This window comes from Poecilia reticulata, linkage group LG10 (genome assembly GCF_000633615.1).
Source record: "Poecilia reticulata strain Guanapo linkage group LG10, Guppy_female_1.0+MT, whole genome shotgun sequence".
NCBI lineage: Eukaryota > Metazoa > Chordata > Actinopteri > Cyprinodontiformes > Poeciliidae > Poecilia > Poecilia reticulata.
In genome coordinates this window covers 30,112,347-30,136,820 of record NC_024340.1, presented here as the reverse complement: position 1 = coordinate 30,136,820, position 24,474 = coordinate 30,112,347, and the positions used below count along the sequence as shown (strand labels likewise).

Sequence of the window (24,474 nt, the reverse complement as noted above, 5' to 3'; positions counted from 1 at the left end):
GGACTCATTCTGACCATGTATATATGTGTGTATGTGCAGTAATGTTGATGCACTTTCCCCCTAAAGCAATAAATCTAAAGACTTCCTGGATTAGAGCCACCTCTTAATCCTGAAAATGACTTGAACAACCTAAAGCTGCTTTTCACTGTTGTGGGGGAGCAGGACAGCCACATCTCTTTTTTTATGAATCGTCTTGTTTCCTTCAACTTTTCTGTTAACTAATTTTTAAACAGTTATGGTAGTTCAACTTTGAATGCAGAGATATGGCTAAATACAATGCAAACCTGGAATAAAACCTGTTAGACCTGAAACTGGAGCAGAGGTTCACCTTCCAGCAAGACAACAACCAGAAATGTATCCAAAACAGCAAAGGAATATCAGGATTTCTTAATGGGTTAGTCAAAGTCCAGGGAAAAAGCCAATTTATTGTAATTTGAAAAAGGAATTAAAAAATGTGAAACTCTTGATGAGTTGGGCTGATAGAAATGTCTGAAAAGACCTGCAGCTATAATTGGCCAAAAGGGTAAATCCTGACTGACCTCCCATAAAGGACTGACTTACTGGGAGTGAATGGAAATGAAAATCACTTTTTAGATCAAAAACTGCTATAATGTAAGTGCATGTACCACTCCTCCGTGTTGGTCCAGTGTTAGGTTATTTATTCATATTTCTTAACAAGATTGAATATTTTCTTGTTTAATTTAATAAGTATATTGTGTGTAATGTTGAGGACAGAACACAGCAGTGATGTACATTTCAGGTTTGTTCATTTTTCTTTTTCACGTTTTCAGCTTACATTTTTAAACAAACTTAATCAGTTTGAGAAGATTTAAACTTTTGGATAATGACACAATAAGTATAAAATGATTATGATGTAGTTTCTGAATGATGGTGGGAATCTGAAACTGAGAACTGGTTACAGACCCTGAAGACCTTTTATTATGGAAAGTTGTAAAAAACGTTTCATCCATTCACTTTGTGTTATGTAAATTAAAAGTTTAAAACTTGAAATTACTTCCTGAACTTTTCAAATGAATCCTCTTCATTGAAAGCAAGGCAACACAAGCAAACCCAGGCTGAACACTTAGGAAACCTCTCACTCTCTGGCATGCAGTCACAATTTGAAAACGTTTCTCTGAAAGTGGGAAGAATCTAATTTTTTATTACCTAAGCAGATACCAGAAGTGTTATTTTGTAATTTTCTTCCCTTGCTTTGTCTTATTGAACAACTGACGTGAAACAATGGCAGCAGCCTATTTCTGACATTGAATATTGGGAGCATGGGAAATTGATAAAAGTTTTCCTTTGTAAAACAATACAAATTGATACTAAAGCAGCAAAGCGTGAAAACAATTCTTTGCAGGTTCCTGTGTAATTCTTCTATTGTTGGTGCTGGATGATCTCCTAAATCCATTTTTAAAGGGTTAGGAGTGATGAGGTGTTTTAAGCTGCACAGTTTAAAAGACTGCAATCTGAAAAATCAGTCATTTTCTGCTCTCTTTACTTAGTATCCAAAGCTTCTTTTTGCCTGCCTGAATAATTCCTGTTAATTCCAGTTTTCCAGGTCTATATTGTAATTTTGATCTGTTTTGGATTTGTTTTTAAATCCCATGGAACGTCTTATTTTGTCACATTATGTCATCAAATTACAAAGTATTTGATGGTTATTTTGGGATAGGCCAACATGAAGCAGTACCAGGGGCGGAGCTATAAGGGGGACTGGGGGAGCGGCTGCCCCTGGGCCCGGGTCGGATGGGGGCCCGGGTCTGGAGGTGCCAGGGAGGGAGAAATGGTTTCAAGTCGCTTAAATGTCTGATTATAGACAGAGAAAGTGCGCCCTCGCCTGTTGAGAAAGGTGTATTTAATGTTAAAGTCAACAGTTTCAGTTTCGCTCCCTCCCCCCTCAACAGCCTACAGCAGCTGATGCAGGTAAGGGGCCCGGTGATTCGTTAGGGGCCCGGTAATTGGCCCCGCCCCCCGGCCCGACGCTGACTTGTTCCGCTAGTGAGCAGTACAGAATTATCTTGTCAAAGAATACCTGAAAAATAATCATTACATAAAACTTCACCAACATTTAATTAAAGATCATAAACAATCAAGAGCAAACACTTATCAGTAAGCCAACAGATTTTAATCTTCAGTAGGTCTATTTCCCAATTCCACGTTCTCTCTGTGCCTCTCATCCTGGAGAAACAGAAGGATGTTACAGTGCATACAGTATGTTTGCTTTTGCATTTGTTTCCCATAATGACTGGGAGTCTATGTGCTGCAACAGCAAGTCTTCATTCCTCACATTCACCTTTACTGAGGCCAAGTGAGGCCGAAGAGGTCTTTGACAGCCAGCTGCCCATTTAACACTTCAAAGTTCCTGTTTGTCATGGCTGAATCATGTCGCACTGCAATTTCATACATTTGAATGCACAAAGCATTTCATGAACGCATGATTTCAGGGACCTGGCCAGATGATCAAAAGGAGAAACCTTCCTTATATGCGCTACCAGGAATTGGTTAAAGCCAATTCATTGTTCACACCTAATTAAGAGCATCTCCGCCATTTCACAGAGAGTGTTGAAATGGTAAATGGGCCCAGCAGCTGGCTGGTCAAAAAAAAAAAAAAAAAGAGGCTAAAAAGCCTCTGCGGATCTTGGCTTGCCCTGAATACAGCCCCCCAACCGAGCCTTTATCGCTGTGTCCTTCAAAAGTTCCAGCTACAGATACAGGGAGATTCAGAGGTCTAAGTTTATATCTATATTTTCTCAGAATGGAAATGCCTTTGCTGTTTGGGAAGATATGTTGTATTTGATTTAGTGGAAGAAGTCATAACTTATGAACACTTCTAGTTTACACAAACTACATCTAAAACTAGAGAAGGGAGCTTTTAAAGGTATGATTTATGATGGTAAACACAGTGATAAGATAAGGCCTTTAGGTGTTGTGGTATATTTAAAATTTTACAGTGTAATGCTCAGAAAAAAACCCCAAAACATCTTTATTCTGAGGTCTGTATGATGATAAATATCTATAAAGGTTTATATTGTTTCCATCCTTAAATCTCACAAGATACTACATTTCTATTGATTGTGGTTCTGATTATGATTTAGGTCAGTTACTTTTTTGAGATCTGAGAGATGATGACCTCTGATCCGATCAAAATGACTCTAAATGACCTCCTGCAGGTGGAGAAAATTGATATAAACACATTTCCTTAAAACAGATGATAAAATAAATTGACACTTAGTTGATATTAAATGTCCAGTGACTAATCTGTGTTACTAAAAGAGACAAAAACAGGCAAAAATGCACAGTGTAAATGGCATAGGGGTAAAATGACTGTTGGAGCTTTTGTATGGTTATCCAGCATTCAGTACCTGCAGGAGCACAGTCACACAGAAGTCAAAATTTGATTTCATTCGGTTTTTAATGAACCTCAGCTTACAAAAAAAGCTGATTGTGTTTAATTTAACTTCAGTCGATGCCCTGATCCTGAACTTACACAAGCTGCTGTTGGCAATAAAGAGAAGCAGTTTCCTTTAACAAGGAGAGACCTTGAGCCAATCTCAAGGATGATTGCTGCAATCAATTCAGTTTTACTAGTTGAATCTTTCCTCCAATGAAAAATGTGAGGAACGATATTGTCAAATATGTGTCATCACCAGAGTGATTACACATGTTGAATATGTATATAAAACAAAAAACTGAGCTACTTCTCTGAATATCTTGATTTTGAGAGAGAAAATAAATCCATGTTCAGAATGATGTCATTTCCTGTTAATGATCTATCAGCATCTGCCTTAAAACACAAAGATAAAGCCTTAGCACAGACTTTGAATGCAAAAGTCTAAATTTTTACTCTTGTATCTCCTCTGTATGATCTAAAACAGTGTTTCTTAACCTTTTTTGGGCCAGCGCCCCCCAAGCCTTTATCCAGGTCCCTCACCGCCCCCCACCAAAGAATYTGCAGGCTACTTTCCACTGACTATTATTTTATCATTAATATTACTATCACTATTGTAGATGTTTTGATTTTTATGCTTGTTTCTGTATTTATCATCAAAAATAATTTCCCAGAGAACAAAAAAGTCATGGGAATAGAAATAATTTTCACAGGCGTCTATGAAAAATGCAATGAACATTCAAGTTAAAATTTGTAGGCCTAACAGCAGCCAATCAGTGGAAAAAATATTCTTATTCTTTGCCATTTTCTAGTTGTTAAATATTCCACAAAATGACCAGATAAAAGATGTTCAACATGCCAGGTTAAACTTTGAACTATTTGCATAACGACTGAGCTCTGCAACATTAAAACATGGATAGAACTGTAACTACATTAATCATAGCTCTTCTTCTCTTCAGTGTTTGTCAGTTTCTGGTGGTGCAGCTCTGTGCTGCCTTCAGGAGAATGGGACATCAGAGTATCATCCATCAAATTTCACCCACATGACATTTAATGTGCAAACCAGAGCTTTCAGTGGAAAAACAAAAGTTCCAGATCATTTTAATGCCATACAAATATAAGACAGAAACATGGATTATATCTTTATATAGACCTGTCTATTGATTATAGATTAATAGTTTTACTGGACAGAAAGAACAAATCTGGTTCTTAATCAAATCCTAATGAGTCAAACTGAAAGTGTCATGGAGTCATCAGCCTCATGATATTAGCACTGACATGAAAAATAATATTGAAGAAATAAATATATCAAATCTAATTAAAATATAAATAAGTGATCAGTTATTTACTGTTATGATCTGTAAGATATATTTATTCTCACTATTAGATGTGGTCTAAACAAACCCATAACATTTCAACAATATTATTTTACCTTTTATCTGGAAATAGTGTCTATTTATTCTTGCCATACAGTCTCTGTATTCATTATTGCTCTAAAGGTCTTGCCATACCAGTTTATTCCTCTGTATTTACTTTAGTTTCTTAGTTTATTCTTGCATTTTGTTCTTCATTTATTTCCATTTAGTTTTATTTGATTAATATTATCCTCTCTTGGTTTATTGCTATGTTCACTTTAGTTTCTTTCCTGTTGCTACATTTATTTTATCGTTTATTGATCATCAGTAATCTTCACTCATCACCTGCTGCGCCTCCTAATCATCATGTGTTTCACATCATGTGTTGATTTTTTCACTGTTCAGCGTCGGATTCTCTGTTTTTATGTCATAATTCACATCTAGTTCTTCGCTCCGTTTTGTCCGCTTCTCCTGTTTCAGAATTTTGCGCAATGTGCGCGTCTTTTTTTTCTTTTTCTTTTAAGCCCCTAAGGTGCAGGGCGGTCGGGAAACGTATCGATGGGGAAAAGGCAGACTGACATAAACCTTTTAAAACAATGGAAACAATTTTTGCATTCTGATTATTGAAATTTAAAAGTGCTGTGTTGTTCTATCACCCCCGTTTCATACCGGACCACTTACAGCTCCGGTGTTAACGCTATAAAATGAACGCTCTCTATCGAGGTATCACCCATGGAGGGATTTCTTTATTTAAATGGGTTCATTTTTCAGAGGGATACAAAGTGAGGGTATTGTGATTTTAGCTACCAGTAGCAGGAGAACGGAGCTGCGCCAAGAAGCTAATAGAAGCTACAAACACTGAATAGAAGAAGAAGAGCTGCCATCGATACAGCTGCAGCCAAGCATGATTTAATGTTACACAATACAGTTTTACCAAGTTGCTCAAAGTCTAAACTGGCATTGTTGTGCATTTAAGGTGTAAAGTTTACCTTCGACCAAACGCCCCCCAAAGGCATCCCAGCGCCCCCCTTTTGTAAAAATGTCCGCCAGCGCCCCCTGCAGTCCTCTGAACGCCCCCTGGGGGGCGGTACCGCCCACGTTGAGAACCGCTAATCTAAAAGATAAAACCTCGTTTAGTTCAACTGTAAAATGATACAATAACAGGATTTATTCTAACCTTCTCAATGGGGTTAAATACAGCAGATCATTTGTCAGAAATTTGCCTAACATCTGCCAAGTTGTTAGATACCAAGTTAATAATAAAGTTTATCCCTTTTATAATGTCCTCATTTTTACTTATGTTGAGAGAACAAGAATAAATACTTGGCTAAACATTCAGTTGTTTAAGGCCTTTATGGAATATTTAACAACAGTTGATCATCTTTCAGTCATCTTGAAAATTATTTTCCGTTCTTTTATTTTTATTTTTTCAGAATTTAAGACAGAAACCTATTCAGCGGTGGAGGGATTCTCATTGGCATTCAGAGAGGAGATTCTGTCCTTATCATGCTGGTGATTAACATTTCATTTTGTTGTGTTCTTGGGGTGTTCCTGTCAAACCTGGCTGCACTTTATGATGCTTTCTTGATTGCTTGGCTGCAAATGTGTAAGCAGAGGGGAATGAATCGAAAAAGGAAAGGTGTAAACATTATGTGGTGGAAGGGTTGTAAAATTTATCTAATAGCAAAACTTAAACACTAAGCAAATCTAAGAAGTTTTTAAGAGGAGTTTGTTTTACAAACGGCAGCATGATGCAGGCTAAATGTGGAGGAAACCAGATAACTGAGATAGTTGTAATGTTAACCCTTAAAAGGACAGAAAAACAAACAATTCACACGTTATTAAAAAATAGTACAGAAATATTGTCATGACCTATGTAGCTATAGAAAAGACTGTTTAGCAAAGACACTCATCTCTACTTTTCACAAGGATGGTAGGAAGCAAAAAAGTTATCTTTTTATAGAGTGGGGTATCCAATCGTATTGAGGGAAAGCTTGGTGGAAGGAAAAAGTGTGCCAGATGAACTGTAACCCTGACAGAGTTTTAAAGATTGCAGAGAAATTTCCCAGGCATGGACTGCAGCCAGTCAGGCCACCACACAGATGTACTAAAGACATGTTCTACATCTGTCACATCCATCATGCTGAGCCTCTGCTGAACCTGAGAAAATGAATGACATGTTTGTTTGTTGATGCAGTTCAAGCCAAACTATTGACTGAGCCCTGCTTCAGTCCTCTGAATTTGGAGGTTAGCTCTCCTGCTCGTGCATCACTTTGTGCTGCTCTCTGCCAACTGTTTTTCTAGACCTTATTTGTTGTTTTAGATGTATGAGAAACTGGATTTTGTTTTTCATTAACTGCAAGAAATAAGAAGTAGGTTTGACAGTTTGGTTGAAAGTTTTAATTCTGTGTGTAATTCATTCAAATGTGTTCATTTCTATGATGTTCTAACTAATATAGATGTGCAATTGATTTCCGTCTATTCACAGATGAAGAATGCAGTTTGCCTGTTTGCAGATTTTTATTTTTTTTATTGATCACATCTAAGAAATGCAGCTTGGGAAGCTCTATAATCCATTGACCCAATCCCACTTGACACGCTATTAGCTGCCCTTTGCAAGGAAGGAAAACTGAAGATGTTGGTTTCTTTGGTTGGACCAAAATGTTTTCTACTTTTAATGCATATTGGGATAAATTTGGTGTTTTGGAATATTAAAGCAGGTAGTCTATATTGGAAAACATTAATATGTGGTACTAATTAGCATTGTAAATACCAACTGTTCTTGTTTTTAGAGTAAGGTGAACAGTTCCTCCTCCTGATTCTCCGCAGGTTTGACTCTTGTTAGCTTTGCTAGCAAAGCCTTTCTTTAAAAGAATTGCATCTGTCATTCCTACTAGGCAACTTGAATAGAATGCTGATGGGTAAATTTCCTCTTTGGTTGACACTTTTTCTACAGAGCCTAATTTAACCAGCTCATTTTAAGCTTTGATCCGTTTGCAGCATTTCCTTGTGGTGTCAGCGGTGCTGTTAGCCTCTTGTCTGCTTGGTAGACAGCTGCATTGTTCTTTTGTAACAACCTTCTTTCCCTGATGGTCTTTGTTTAAACAAAAGGTTTCATCTGGACTGTAGCCAACACATCCCAGATGCTTTTGTCAAGTCACTTAGTTTTTCCACAAACATGCAGACTTTGTGAGCGCATCAGAGTTTCAAACCTTGACACCAATGTTTCACAGCCCTAGTTGGACATTTTCTCTGTCTTGCTACTTTAAATTGGGCTTTTACATAAACTGATTCTTTGTTTTTCTGTTTGCATACATCATATATTTATGCTTGCACAAATCCTGCAAATTAGAAAGAGCAGTACATTATTCTCTTGTTACTTTCTTACAATATAGTTGATTAATTTGAAATGTGTGTGCATGCTTCTGTCGTCAGAAGATGTTTGATGGGAGTTTTTGGAGTCTAGAGGTGATCAGGAGGTTTTTTAGACATGCTCCAGCACTGATGCTTGGCTGCTTTGATCTGTGAGGGTGTTTGTCTTCATTCAATGAAGCTCATGTGTTTTCCCTGCTGCCCTGTAAAGTCACTGTAGGTGGTTTCTTTGATGAAATTCTCAGACAGACATGAATTCAACTGAGGAAAGGAGATTAGGAACCTTTCAGATCACAGATTTTTGTTTTTTAATGAAAAGTGCATATTTATGTTTTTATACCAAGACGTCTTCTCTCTGGTTGTTTTAATTTATCTCTGTTTTGTTGAATCTTTCTGAGACTAAACCCCCCTCATCAGATTTTTGGTCTTTCAAAATTAATATTATACTCTATAATTTATAATATACTTTCTGTTTTTTCTTCTAGGATATTTCTTCCCAGATATTTGACCCCTGTCCTGATCAAAGTTGATGTTTAATTTTTAGTGTCATTTTCCCATTGTTTCCCCTGTTTGACTGACATTAAGTCAGACAATCAGCATAATGCTGTCGCCATCGTGCTTGACAGTATGTGCAGTGTACATAGGTTTGAAAACTTGACCTTGATTCCTCCAAACAATTTTTACATTGCTGTTGTAAAACATCTCAATCTCTGCAGATTTTGACCTTAAAACATTTCTCCATAAGGTAATTGACTTTCCAGGAAGACAGATGTAAATTTCAGATGCTTTGAAGGTTTTAACTTTAAAGAAAGAAATAAGAGAAGAAAGACATTTCAGTTTATGATAGGCTTGACCTTAACTGTTTCCAGAATATTCCTCAGAATCCCAAGAAGTTTTATTTGGTTAGACATTTCAGACTTTTACGTAACTGATTCCCTCGAAGGACAATGACCCGAAACACACATCGTAGTTGGTATTGGAAAGGATGAAGAAAGCTCACATTAATATTTGGTGTGATGCTGAGCCCAACTCTTTTGAAAATGTATAGACTTTGCTTAAAATCTTGGTTAAGGAAACATCATCCTTATATAAGCTCCGCTGATTATGTCCCACTGAGTGGTAAATATGCTGCCACACCCTTGCTCACAGATAGTGTGTTTTCTTTGCAGCTTATTAAAGAACACATTACCAAAATTAGTCGAACTGAATGTATGTTTGTGGGTGACTGTAGATTAGACAAAAGAAAATACAGTTTTATTTTAGGCTCTCTTGTTGTGAGACTCTGTACCCTTCCTTATGAAAATGCAATCTAAAATTGTTGTATTTCTCCAGTGATTAATAAATGACCTGTCTCTCCTAATTTCTAAGTCCCAGTGTGAAGTATGGGGCGTCTAAATGTCATCTTGCTGTCAGTCAGTCACATGTGTGAACTAGAAATTTCCAATGGATGAGCCTTGATAAAATGAGACTCACCTTGAGCCTTTTATAAGGACTCCTTATGACAGGCGCATGGCGTGCTAGTGAGATGAAAGACCAAGACGTGCCCATGTGGAGGCAGTACGACACGTTCCCATTTCACAAATACGATGCTGAACTACTTTTGACAGTTATGTCCATCAAACCTGGGCACATAGTGTTCATAGATAATATCTGTAAAATATTGTGTTGCTGATCTTTTCCATTTGCTGATTTTTCTTCTGTATGTAAGTGATTTCTTTATATGTTGGCTTACCGCCTCCAGGAGCTGCAGATACTATTATGGAGCCAAAAGCACCAAGCTGCAATGCAAAAACTGATTTCAAGTAAATAAATTGGTTGCTAAACAAAAAATCTGTGGCGCCATGGGAAGATCAAACCCCTAAAGAAAAATATGGAATAAAAACGAGGGGTCAGAACTAGCAGCATGCAAGGATGTAATATGGCAAGAATAAAATCATTAAATCCACAATGACATTGACAATTAGAGGCCGATAAGAAAACAAATAGACCAGAAACATGACAAGGCAAAGAGAGATACGGTTTCCACCAACAGCTGCGTCAACAATAGCCAGGTCAGCACCCATGTCCCCTGGCAGGAGGAATCACTGTGTGGGACTGGGAGAAAGAAACAGATGCTTACATGCACACAAATAGGATGGAAATGTTCAGCCCAATACACACTGAGCTGGTAGGGCTGCAGAGAGTGACGAGTTACAGCAGGCAAGAGACAGCTTCAGACTCCTGCTGGCTGTCAGCTCCCATTTTAACTTAGTGGAAGTTAATGAGAGTGGGTCAAAGATAGTGAGTGGTTACAGATAGAGCCTGAGTCTAGATAATATAGCTTTAAGGTAGTTTAATTTGACAGGTACAGTCTTTTCAGCAGCAAAAAAAAAATGTCTCCCACATTTGTTGGCAGCTCCAGTCGCCCTGCAGTGACAGAACAGCAGGAAGTACAGCGAGAAAAGTTGGCTTGTCAGATGCATTAACTCATAACAGATGAACAAAATATAATGAGATTCTTAGCCCAAATTTCTGTCTGACTTAAAAAAAATGACATTTCCAGATTTGTTTTTAACTCTGTTAAAATACTTAATTTAGTTTAACATTGACATCATGTACTGTATATGAATTATCAGGCTGAATCGTGTCATGACAACAAGAGGAGGAGATTTTTCTCCGTCGTGAAAGCAGACCTGTCCAACTGAGGGGCGTAATCATCCAAAAGTTGACATTAATTTCTATGATCATACAGATCACAACAATTCACATTTACTCTAATAACTCACAGGTCATAAACCACACAATCTGCAGAGTAAGTCACCATCAACACAATGAAGAGGAAAATCATTGTTACAAATAAAAATTAGATTTGATCTGTTTCTCATTAATAAAAAATAAACAATCCAGAAATGTACCTTGCTATTTGTCTTAAAAGTGAAACACATATAGGGAAAATTATATTCTTTGCAATGTCGTCCACTGACCAGCTAAAATCAATACGAAAGTCACAAATGTGTAGGCAATAAAAAATGACAATGTTTAATTGTGAGATATTTATGTGCAGTTTTGGCATTTCCACAACAAATATAAAAATTACATTTTATACAGGTACAATTCTCTTGTTAATTTTAGAATGTATGTTAAACTATTTGTTGCAAAACATCAATTCAGTGAAACTTTATTTATGCAAAGGGGCAAAAAATCACTTTTATCTCTTAGAGGCGGAATAAATGCAGATGAAGAACAAACCAACCCTCTTTCCAGGTTAAACAGGTCCACTATTGAAATGTATAAACAATGTCATTTTTTGTTATGATGATGCGTATGACAATAGTTCTGTTCAAGAGTAAACAGATATATTGCTAACTGGATTTTTTTTCCCTTTTTGGAATAATGATTGTGGATCTATTCACACATTATTATGAATTATTCTAAATAGATCTCAGTTTATTCTAGATCAGCCGATTCTTGCACATGATAAGCTTAGACTCATTCTGCAGCATTTGGATGTTAAAGTTGCAGCAGATAGTTTGTACAGTTCATTTTGAAATCCTAATCCAAGCTTCTTTCACTTTCATTTTTAACGAAAACATTGACATGGTTAAAAAATGAGCTGGAATACGTTCATCCATTTTCTACACTTTCCTATTCAGGGTCACAAGTTAACCTGGAATCAGAAATCCATGAATATTTTATATCCAACAAACTGGTGTCTTTAAATCTCTTAGGGGAATCCATGCCATAATAATTATACCCATAATAAATCACGACTGACAGAATTTACATAGCCATATGTTTTTTGTTTTACCAATATTAGTAATGTTTAAGTGTTCTCTCACCATTCCAGTTTCCTTTTTGTGTCTAACTGCACCGTGAAACAGTGATCTGTGTTTTATTCTGTCAAAAGCAGTCAAATTTACATGAAAATCCCCCAAAGTGTGGAAGACATCAAATGCCATGAAAGAACTGCAGCTGCAGCCCCACTTTTACTTTTTAATGCTCTCTTTCCTGCTGAAAGCTGAGGCCTCCAGAAGGTCACAACTTAAGCTGGCTTCCGCTTGACGGTGGAATATTGTATAAATCTGTTTCTGCGGGACGCGGTGCTGGCAGTGTTTCAGAGTGTGTGGGCTCTGGAAAAGACACGATGTCAGGAGTGTTCTCTAAGCAGCTCAGGGGAGCACTAGATAAAAAATGAGGCAATTCTCAGGAGCTCCACTATTTCACTCGGTAAACTTTTCACTGCGAATGGAAATGATGTGCATCTCATTTCAATTTCATAAATGTGCAAATATGATGTCTCTGTCATTAGCCTCAGTTATGGTACTACTACAAAATAACATGAGGTAATACATAGTTTTAAATGGAAATTTTTAGGTTATATGCGAGTGTCCAGATCTGCTTAGTTAAAGCACCCAAGCAGCTAATTGGACATCTCTTTGAAGGCTTTCCAGTCAGATACTAGAGCATTTAAAATAAATTGGTTTCTTGAACAGCTCACTGTCCTCCTACTGCCTCCACAGTTAATATATCTCAACCCAGAAGAGCAGGTTTGGGATGCACATCAACATCACAAATATACTGGTGATAAATGTGCAGCAAAATTACGATTATGTCATTGGAGACCTAAACGTCTGAATGTTTCTGGGACCTTGTTGAATCTGTCACAAAAATAAAAGTCGGTCCAAGGGACTAGGTGAATGCACAAGGTGTGCCTAAAAAAGTGGCCAAGAAATAAATGTTAATTTAATTTCCTTGTTTATTAAAAAAAACTAAATAGAAATTGAAAATGGATAAGAAATCAGAAGAAGCTTTTGTTATAGTTGGAGTTAATGATAGCAGACTTTTATGTCTATTTGCTTCCTGCCAGCTTGTTCCTGCTTATCTTCAGCAAACACTGAGTAACTGGTTGCTGTGGGAGCCGTTCCTTCAGGTCCTGATTAAAGCTGCGTTTCCATCAACGCCCCTCATTTTGTTTCTGGCAGTTTCCAAGATCATTAGAACGCAGAACAGCAGATCCAAAGTCTGCGCTGGTATTTCCACTAAAGGTCAGTGGATATATGATACGTTTTATAACAGGGGGAAGATGAAATGGGAACAAAGCCGCCGTATGTGATGAATGGGCTTGTTTTGCTGGATCAATCTGGTCAAAGAAATCTGTATTAGCTTAGTGGGACAGATTGGCTCACCAGCAGAGCACAGAGCGTTTGTTTGGTGGATTCTAAGGTGCTGCGCTTTAGGAAGAACATCTGGAAAACTACAAGAACACTTTCCACAAAGAAATGTTTGATGTTTTTATTCTTCTGAAAGACTGATCAAATCATGCAAGACTGTTCTTAAGAATAGCTGATTCATCTGCTTGAGCTTAAAATAGTTGACAAATTAAAACTATTGTGAAAAGAGAAGTTCTTCTGGTTTTAGTGAACTTGTTTGGGATTTGAAATGATGTTTTCAGGATGCAGGGACATTTCTCAGCTAAGACGGAGCATGAAACGAATATCAACCATGCACACAGCTGCTCTCGAGGTGAAGTCCAATAATTAACCCCACATTCATGCTTTTGCACCGCCAGAGGAAACTAGAGTATCCAGAAAAAAAACTAGTCATCAGAAACACAATAGCTACCATAAACCAAGAAATCCAAAGACATATTACTTTCTGCAATTTAGTTTAAATCTGTCCTTGCTTAATTGAATGTGAATTGTTTCAGTGTTTGATTGGCTTTAAGGATTAAACCACACTGGGAAATGCTTTACAATTGATCACATCTAGATTTCAAATTTTACTCCCAAAAAATTACAAATAATTCAAGAAATAAATGTTAATGAAATTATTCAGCAATATTCCATTTTCTTATACACTCACCTTGTTCTTATATCCAGTAATGACAGAATTTAATTTTCCAAAAAATTATAATCAATAAATTTAGAATAATGTTAAATAATTGGACTGGACCAAAAACAACTAAACCCCCCGCCCCTCCATAAGCGAGCATCTATTTTAAGTAATAAGCAGGAGGAGTTGATATAAAATATTTTAGTTTAGAAATCAGTGATGTGCTGTTGTTGTATCAGCTTTTCATATCACTCAGGTTCTGGTTCCAGTCTGCTCTGCATCCCCAGAACCAAACATGGAGAAACGGCATTTAGCCTCTTTGGTTCTTTAATCTGGAACACATTTCTAGAAAACCGGAAGTTTTTTGGTGAGAAGCTGAAATGCTGAATACCTTAAAATCCACCAAAACACAAATCTATGAAAATGCCTTTGCTTAGATCAGCCTTTGGTTATCAATAACTAGAACATAGATTCATTCTAGTCTTCAATATGTTGCATTATACTGAGAATATACTGTCTTTTTTGTTTGTTTGTTTTCACTGTTTAAAATCACACCAACAGTGTTTTACAAGTAAATTTGTATATATTTTGTTGAATAAATTAATCTTCAACTTCTCCTTAAAATGACCAAGATGGCAGAAACACAGAGGCAAGTTATTCTACAAGCTTGTGACCACAGCTCTGTCCCCTCCGGTGATAAAATGTGTTTGTGGAAGCTTTAACAGCTTTTGACTGGAAGACCTCGAACTGTGAGAAAAGGTGCAGCGCTCTGGAAGGTCAGAGATATTAAGCGGGGACCAGACCACTCAGGGCTCTAAAAGTAAAAAAAAAAAAGAGAAAATACAAACATTGTGTTGTCTCTCTGTCAACCTGATGGAAAAACCTGCCCATGAAAAAGTGTATATTTTATGTAGATTCAACTAAACTTTAGAAGTTTTATTATTTTTTAAAAATCTTAATTGTTTCATGATGGTTTGGAGTTTCTGCTCTGAAAGTTTTTTTCCTGCATCAGTGAGCAGGTAGTTTTTCTGAGGCTCAGCTTCCAGGTTCATCTAAATCCTTGTAAAACAAAGTCATACTTTGTAGAGAAGTTTAAACACAAAAAACACATTGAAGCTGAATCTAAAACGTTAATGCTGAGGTTTTGAATGCATGTGCATTCAGCAAACTGTGTTTTGGTAGAATTTAAATCCTCCACTATGAAGGAGCCTCCTGGAAACAGGTCAGTGAATAAAAGCAGAGGGGGGGAAAGGGAGAAAGACTCAGAGGAAAATGGAATGAGAAATGAGAGAAGTGGAGCTCAGAAGGTGATAAAAACTGGGCCGCTGTAAACGAACAGCCGGAAGAACTGCTCAAGGGTGCACAAAAAAACCTTTCACAGGCCAGTCAGCCATTCAGATGCATGACGGGGCTGTTGCTCCAATGCTTTGCTGCATGTGCTTCAGACATAAATGCCTGCATTTCATAATCATATCATTAGTCAATACAGTTTTAAAAAACAGCCGTAGGTCCACATTTAAGTACTTTGGACTGTGACATTTAAAGCCGCATAAAGGAAATCAATAACGATAACAGAAGCAAGTTAAAATGCAGTCTGCTGATTCTAGTTTTCAGAAAAATGACATTTCCAAGCCTCAACATTTGCAGTTATGTGACACAGGTGAACAGTTTCTTCTGTGTGCAGAAAGAACGTTACTAAAATAGACGTTGGCAGCAGTCCCCAGACAGAACGAGACCACATCACGCTGCAGAGGTAGCTTGAGACAAAACTCAGCCAATAAATCATATGCACTGCATATGCAGTTAAAAGTGAAAGTTTACATAAACCAAAAAAAAAAGACATGGACTTTTTTTTTCTAATGACTGAAGCTAAATCAGACCAAAGTTGTCTTGTTTCAGGTCTATTAGAACTACAAAAAGGATTTATATTTGATAATTACCACAACAATAAAAGAAGCAATATGTAAGGGATTGATGTACTAATCAGACGTTTACATACATTGCCTCTGCATTACTTTGAACTAGATGACTGGGATGAAATGTTTTAAGTATTTTTGTTTCTAAACTATCTCACTGTGACTCTAGCTTCATGTTTAGGGAGGATGAACTCGAGCCCCCAGCCTCTAACAAGCTTTCTTCCTGTATTTTGTCCCGAATTTGAGCTCCATCCTTTCATTGACTGTGATCTGCTTCTCTGTCCCAGCTGAGGAAAAACCTTCATGTCCTACTTGGAGACCAGTGACGCCAAATGACCAAGAAATCTGATCTAGAACAAGCAGCTTTAATACTGCAAGAGAAACTACATGAAAAAGTGCATTGCTGAAAAAATCTGGTTAAAATATAAAAAAAAAGAGAGAAAAAATACATTATACTCGTGAAATCCAGCTTTTACATCGAGGTGACAGGACTGCTCAGCTATGTTTTTGAAGCGCTCCCTTCCTTTAGATTTTCAAGGTTAAAATTTGCTTGTTCAACAATTATAGTTGTGACAAATCTGCTCAGGGTATAGCATGACAGAAAGGCTGGTGGCTTTAAGCTGCCGCACCAACTGGTGACAGATCAGTTTTACATAAAACGGCCCAAAGTCTCGAGGCGTTTCCTCTTGGTGAGAACGCTGCTGCTGGGGAGGATGAGATATGTAACAGTCACGTTCTGCTAGCTGTGACTGGACTGCTGATGATCACCACCACAGAGACATGTGGAGCGTGTGAATGCAAGTTTGTGTTGCACACTGACTCATTGTTTTACTGATGTACTGGGCTTCTGATTTCCTTCTTTATTACCTATAAATTGCATAAAAACAAAAGTATTTTACATGAACTACATCTTTTGCTTTGTATTCCAATAGAAAGGCAGGTGTAAATGTTTGTTTTCCAAAAAATAATGAAAAGTTTAAAGCTCCACATCTAGTTTGGCACTGAGCAGTCTTTCATCCCCTCATATAAAGTTTGGGATGTCAGCCGGGAGCAAATATCAGCTGAATTTGCAGTTAAGTGCCTTTCATTCTTGCTGATATTTAACACAAGCTGGTTTTATTAACCGCTAATTGGTGCAGGTTTAATCTTTGATCAGTAATGGAGCCCCCATGTAAACAGTGGAAGAGCAGTGGAGCAATAATGGTGAAAATGAGGTCATCTAATTGGGACAGCTAAATATATTTAGCAGGGTGCACCCTCTCCTTGGGTGGTGATACTCGGTGCAGGAGTCACTGCTGCAACAGATTTAGAAAGCTCAGTGTAATGAGTTCATTACAACTTTGTGATGACCACAGACTTTGGGTTTATTGCTGACGACGCTATAGTTCAATAAAATACACGACCCAATGGTCAGACAAATGTTCAAATCAAGACAAACAAATGAAACTTGGCTTTATTTGTTCACCGTTGCTCTGCATCGACTCAAGATGCAGGGTCAGCATATGGATTTTGACTTGATCACAAAGATGTCGGACTCTTAACGATTTCCAGCCATATTTGTTGACTCTCATAATGATGCATAAAAGTTATTAAAATAAATTAAGTTTTTATTGCAGCAACATAATGCAATGTAATACAAGCTTAATTACCTATTCTGAAGGTAGAATTTCAGAATAATCCTACTGTGAATTTCAGCATGTTCATGTTTGTAAAATGTCATTACTCTTTTCATACATAGTTTTTGACTTGTAGGACAACACTTTGTCTTTTTCTGAAGCATTTCCCAAATTTGAAGACAAAGGGATCTGTGAACATTCTGCTTTACACAATCACTCCAACTTTATTCTCTAGCTTCTCTACAAAACTTGGGTTAGGATTGGAAGACCATGGAAAAATGTAAACTTTGTGGCTGGCGAGCAAATTGATGCATTAATAAAATCATTATCTTTCTAAAATATAATTATATTTTTAGCAATCACTAATCATTAAATTACTTGAAATATCCAGTAATTTCACTTTTACTGGTTAACTTCTCCAGAATTACATTCCATGCTGATGCCGTGCACAGACAAACTTCCCATGGCCTTTAAACTGAAAAAGCCCACAGCATCACCGATCTTTCACCGTACTCATTAGGCATAAGGTGATTATCTGGATGTTTATCCTTTGTTATAGGCCAGAGACACCTGGATTGTGGTTTGCGAAAAAGCTCAATCTTAGTTTTATAACCAAAGGAACACTGTCCTAGTCCAAGTCCCAGTAGACTGTAGCACACTTCTTTTTCACCTTTGTGATGGGAGGAAAGAAAAAGCTTTTTTCTGGTTTCAGTCTCAAAACTTTGCTGTTGTAAAGGTCTCATCTAATGACTGCTATTGTTGACCTTTTGACCCCAGAATTTCACTTTTTGCTGTAGTTCTTCAGCAAAAATTAAATCCAATCAAAAATAAAAAGAAGATAAATATTTGACCTTATAAAGATCTTAGTACTCTTTAATAGGGGTGCCAATAGATATGAACAGCAGAACATAATCTTGGTCTAGATGACACTGGAAGGTAGATTTAAAAAAGATAAAATAAATATGAAGCATATTTGTTATTTTATGTGAATTCACATAATTGCAGGTTTGCTATTTTTAAATGCACAAAAAAATAACCAAATATAACTACAACATTGTATTTGTATTTTGGGGGGATTACAAATTAATTTATCACATTTCCCCTAAACAGCTGGATCTATTGTATTTTTAAAGCAGAAACATGGACTGAAAAACAGCCTCTTTGTTGCAATTAACAGACCCAGGAGAGTGGAGTAATGGTCTTTTTTTCAGCAGTTTGCTCTCAGTGCCTAATTAGGGTGACCTCTTCAGCAGGAGAAACAAAGCCAGTCTCTTATTTGTTCTCTGTTTGGAGTGAGATTTCTGAGAATGAATATTGAGTTTCAGTGAAAAGCAGTCAGATGTAACAGAGGCTTAATGGCTTTTCTACAGTCGTCACTGTTCCCAGGATTTACTGTTTGTGCTTGGCTTTTCTTCTTTAATTAAAAGTTTTTGAATTTGTCATTGACGAAGCATACATAGAAGTCTTTGACATTCAACTTCAGACTCAGTCAGACCCAGAAAGACCACCAGAACCCTTACTGCATGCACACATTGATTATAAATGTGAAATACGATGTTTCGTAATAAAGTGAAATGTTGTCAGAGTTTGCTCTGGTATAAGCTGCCGTGTAGTCGTGGGGATATCCAGTCTCTAAGCACGAGCTTAGAGAGTTTTAATCCTGGGCAAAGCCAGGATGCAAACCAGCAAAAGTGTCATCACAGAAAGTTCTGGCAATATCGATGGACAGCAATGTCATGGCAACACCATCTTTTTGCACATTCTAGTAATTAGTAAAACATTTTTGTTTCAGTTTGGAGTAAACTCAACCAAATCAGTTGAGCTAGAACAAAGTTAGAGCTTTTCACCTTAAAAACCAGAAATAAAATGTAATCAGCTGCTACTATATTCAGCCTTAAAATGTAAGAATAAAACTGCTTGACTAAAGACAATTTGAGAAAAATACAATAGTGCTAAGAGACATCCATCCATTTTCTATACCTGGTTTTAACTCTTGAAGGGTCACAGTCGGTTCACCACAGCACATTGCTACAGTACCTCACCTGAACTAAAAGATCACTTCCAGTTTCTTAAAACATTCATCCTTGACAAGAAATTTGAAAACTTAAGCCTTCATGTCAATTACTTTGTCTGTTTCTGTTGCCAGCAATCTTCTCTGCACCATTGTTAGAGGAAAGTACTCATTAGATTGATTACCCAGCAAGACACGCGTCTACATCAATAACACTAACTTATTCCAGATTTGATCAATATGCATTTACAGGCAGCATACCGATTTACTGGGCAGAGTGCAATGTTGAAGAAGCAGCACTCTCTGGATTAATCAGAAGATCAGTTTATTCTTAACATGAGCTTTTTACTGTCTTTGCATGAGAAATTCCAGTGCCAAGAAAAGTTATACTGTGGCTTTTATTTTGGTAGGTCACCAGAATGACAGTCTGGTAATAATGACATGATAAAGCAAGACAGAATAAATATTGGGTTGGTGCACTAAAAGTCCTTACAAGAAAGAGAGCACAGTTTCATTGTCTTCAGAGATGTACTAAAGACTATGTTTAACACACTTTGGCACATTTAGTGGTGAAAAGGTTATAATTAACTAGATTACTGTTAAAAAAAATCTTAAGTCAGATTATTTTGGTTTTGTGAAGGAAAAGGTTAAAATGTATCCATTAATCAGCTGAAGATGTCCATTAGTATTTCACTTTCATGTGTAGTAATCATATTAAAGGTCTTGGATTTATTATGTCAATCATTTTGAGTTACAGCAGGAATTAAATTGATCAATTTGCTTAAAAATGCACAAAAAAGGAAAACATTTCTCTGAGTTTGGCTCAGAAGCTCAAATAAGCGCCAGAACAATTTAAGATTTAAATTATCACAATCCAAGCTTTAAGTCTGAGCATGTGTGTGTTTTTTTGTTTTTTTTTTCCAGTTTGTTCACAGTTCTCAAGAGGAGTCTACGCCATCTTTGGGTTTTATGATAAGAAGTCCGTCAACACCATCACGTCGTTTTGTGGCACGCTACATGTGTCCTTCATAACGCCCAGCTTCCCTCTGGATGGAAACCTGCAGTTCGTCATCCAGATGCGGCCTGATATCAAGGGGCCCCTCCTCAGCCTGATCGAGTACTACAAGTGGGACAAGTTCGCCTATTTGTATGACAGCGATCGAGGTAAGTCCCAAACAACAACTCTTAAACAACAATTTGAGGGATTTTTTTCAGAATTGTTTTCAGTTTAAGGCTCAACCCAGTTCAATGACTGGATGAACTGGTTCCAGCTGCGATTATCATATTCACAGAGTTCAGCTGCTGAACAAAACACTTAAAAATCCAACAAACACTGTAAGGGTGAAGCTAAAGGGCATGTTGGATCCTGATAATCAGCTTGTCAAGTGTAATCAGCTACAGCAGGTCATGTGTTTTAGGGTGTTTTTATGTAACGTGGGTGAGGAGGTGCAGCCAGTCATGATACCACAGTGGAGATCAAATGACCTGCAGCTCTTTATTTCCATACCTGCTGCAAACGGTGGCGTTTGTTTACATCTCTTCTGTATATGAAGTGAATTTGCTCTTTCACCACAAAAGCCTGTTTTGATGATAAAATAAAAGAAATGCTCTGACATATCACTGATAAACGTCTAATAGACAGAGGGCAGTACGGTATATATAACGGTGGATTTATTTGTGTAATATTCCTCTTTGTTTGTCCCCTCTATGGTCCGTTCTCTCACCCTCACAGGAAATTTGAGTTCTTATACCTCTGCAAGTGAAGCATCTGTTACCCAATCCAAATCAGCGTGCTTGAATATTATCTGTGGTGTCCCACAAGGCTCAGTTCTGGGTCCAAGCTGTTTATTATATGTATTAATGACTGGAGTAGTATTTATTGATGTCACAGGAATAACTGAACATGCTAATTTCAGGTCTCTCTGAAGATCTGTGTGTCGATTATTCTTTCAAATACTTTGACAGAGAATCATTTGAGAGGCTCTTGGCTTTGGTTTGGTGAAATTATCTTTCCTCTTCTTCATTTTAGTTTTCAGTGGCATTCACTGAAACGTTTAGGTTTTTAGAAAATCGGCAGTAACCATTATCATTAGCATGCTTTTTAAAATAATTTTTAGAAGTTTCTTTTCTTAACTTTTCACTGTAAAGCTTATTGTTGATTATTAATACTAAACCGGCTGATATTGATTTGCATTTGGCAGCATTGATGCTTTCAAAATACTGCCTCATGTCAGCTGATTTCTTGGCTTTCTTTACATTTTTACACATATTTTTTTTACCTTCAAATTAATATGTGAACTACTTTGTGTTTGTATGTGTGATTTACTTGGGTTGTTGCTGACAGTCTGGTGTGAATTATATCCCAACAGCTTGCATTTACATAAAGTGGTAGATTAAAACAGTCATACGCTCAATATTCAAACAAAAACAAAACAAAATCTATATTTATGAATGAAACTACTGCCGTCAGCAGCAGGTGTACCTGAGGTTACTGACTTGAATAAGATCACAAATTGAATTTCTAAAGTAGATGAAAAGAAATCTACCTTCAAGCTAATATCCAGAGTTATCTGATATATAAATCAAATTTGACACTATTCTTTGATCCTTTTCATCAGAGGTTCATTTCTATTTCACACTGATTGTGTCAAAATCTGAAAGTAAGATTAGATTTCTTTGAACACTCTTTGAAAGGTTTAACAGACAAGGCAGGCTTTTGTGTTCTGAGAAGACTGAACCTTTGTTAAACCCACTAGGAATAAGACATAATACAAAGAAGACAAGGGAATACAAAAAGTGAATGGGTACGAAAGCTGCCCATAATAACCTGTAATAAAGATGACAGAAAAATAGCTTCTAGCACGTTATCTCACTTTACTGCGTCATGCAACTCATTTTCTGCTGCCATCTACTAATTCTTCTGCAGAAAAATGCATTCTTCTCCAGTAAAGAGTGACTAGCCTGTAATAAAAAGCGAAACTCATTTGCATGCATAGTGTCATTTTTCAACAGTGCTACTGTGATAAGAAACATTGAATAAATACTTAATTTATGTTCTGTTCTTGTGGAGAACATTGAGTTTTAGTTTCTTTTTTGGTTTTCCCAGGTTTTGTGCTTCTTACTACAGAGATGAAAGTGGTTATTTTTAGTTTTTTAGAAAAATGTTTCAGGATTGTTTCTTTTTGTTTTAGATAAAAATGCATATCTTACATTAACAATATCCGCAAGGGCTGTAAGTTTGCAAACCTGAGTCTGCACATGCTTCCAATTCAGAAATATGACACAAAGACAGATGAGTTCTGAAAAGCACTTCATGCACCATTCAGTCCACATTTAAATGGCTCCATAACGGTTCTCTAACGACCTGGGATCAATATCAACAATGATTTAACACAGAAACCAGTTGGTGATGGGAATATTCATTCATCGATATGATTCTCCTTTATGTTACTAACTGTAGACTGAGATGCTTGTATTGAATTTAACGCTATAATCATTATTATCTAAAATGTTCTTTTATGGAATTCATTTCTTTGTAGTGAATTGATTAATTAGAGTGAATCCGGAATAAAGCACAACAGTTCAGTTGTGTGAAGCAAGTAGTGAAATCTGTGTCTGGATTACACCAGAGCTGATGTCAGACACATCTGCACTGCACAGCTTCTCATAATGGAAATCAATTGTTTGTAATCATGCACACGTGCCTCTTTTTTCCTGATGCAACTCTGCAAGTTTTAATGCTTGTAGTGTATTTGTACCAACAACTATATAAGAATTTTACAATCTGAACCAATCGATGCTTTTTATCTCCATATAAATCAGTTAAGTGATAAATCAGTTAACATCCTTCCAGTGTTTTACAATGTGCAGCCTCACATGTTGATTTAAAAACAGTGTTGAGACATTACTCCCAGGGTTTACAGGAAATGCTGTTTGGATCAGATGCTGCAATACTTTTAGATTCCCTTCATTTTGTGCTCCGACTTTCTCCCTTAAGCACATCGAAAAGACTTCTATAAAATCTTCTATAAAATGTTTCAGCATATTTTTAAATGTTTGCGTGTGATTATACATAAGCACTCATTATACAGGAAGACTGTCAAATAATTGCATTAATTTTAGCCCCTTTATTGTGTATAATATTCACCTAGTGAATATTTTGGTGGGACTTTAGCACAAGAATTAAAAATAGATATTAGATTGCAAGAGCAAACTTCTGAAATAAATATCACAAAAATACAGAGGGAACAATAAATATTCTAGTTTAAAATGCATGTAAAAGTTTTTATGAAAGCAAATATTATGATAAAAAATGTTCAAAATTCACAGAGACAATATTTCTTACAAAACAAAGTTGATGTCATGCAATAATAATAATAATTGTCTAAAAATCCTGAGTGGATTATTACAAAAAAAAAAAAGTTTAATCACTTCGGCACTTTTCTTTGTAGAGAAAACTATGACCTCGTACAATAAATTGGCACTAATTGCTTCCATCTGCTCATCATTAGTGCAAAATGCTTTGTGAATCCTTTGCACAAATAAAGCAACGGATTCAGCAAAACATGAACAGAAATGCAGGCGATGGCCCTTCTTCCTGAATTCCCTCCTCAGTAGCTTAAGGTAACTTTAGGAAAATCAGTTCTCACAAGTTGTATTGCTACATGTGCAGACTGAATGGAGTTCACTGAGCTGCAGACAGATTAGGAGGGATCAGCTTACAATCTTTATCATTTACATCACTTAAATTCTCCCACTGAGCCGTATCGCCTTACAGACTTTGAGTTCCCTTTATTGAACATAGTAAAGCCCTTTTGTTTCCTAGCCTGTGCTTGTTGTCTAGTCTCTCTGGTACTTTTCCTCCTCTGTTCTCATTGAGTGTCTTCCCTGGCAGCCTACCTTCCACTTAACAGAGGATCACACACAGCTCCTCTCTAAAATCAGAGGAACAAGCAGTTTTAGATCGTCCCCAAGCTGATGCTGGCAATGACCTGATCTC

At 36.8% G+C, this 24,474-nt stretch overlaps 1 protein-coding gene across 6 annotated transcripts in view; it reads left to right on the top strand.

Moving 5' to 3' along the window:
• gria2b (glutamate receptor, ionotropic, AMPA 2b) overlaps window positions 1-24,474 on the top strand; it is a 50,678-nt gene that overhangs the window by 4,476 nt on the left and 21,728 nt on the right. For all 6 annotated transcript variants that reach the window (XM_008421067.2, XM_008421064.2, XM_008421071.2 and 3 more), the window contains exon 3: window positions 20,400-20,639. In XM_008421067.2, the coding sequence (XP_008419289.1) occupies window positions 20,400-20,639 (240 nt within the window). The remainder of the gene's footprint in view (window positions 1-20,399; window positions 20,640-24,474) is intronic.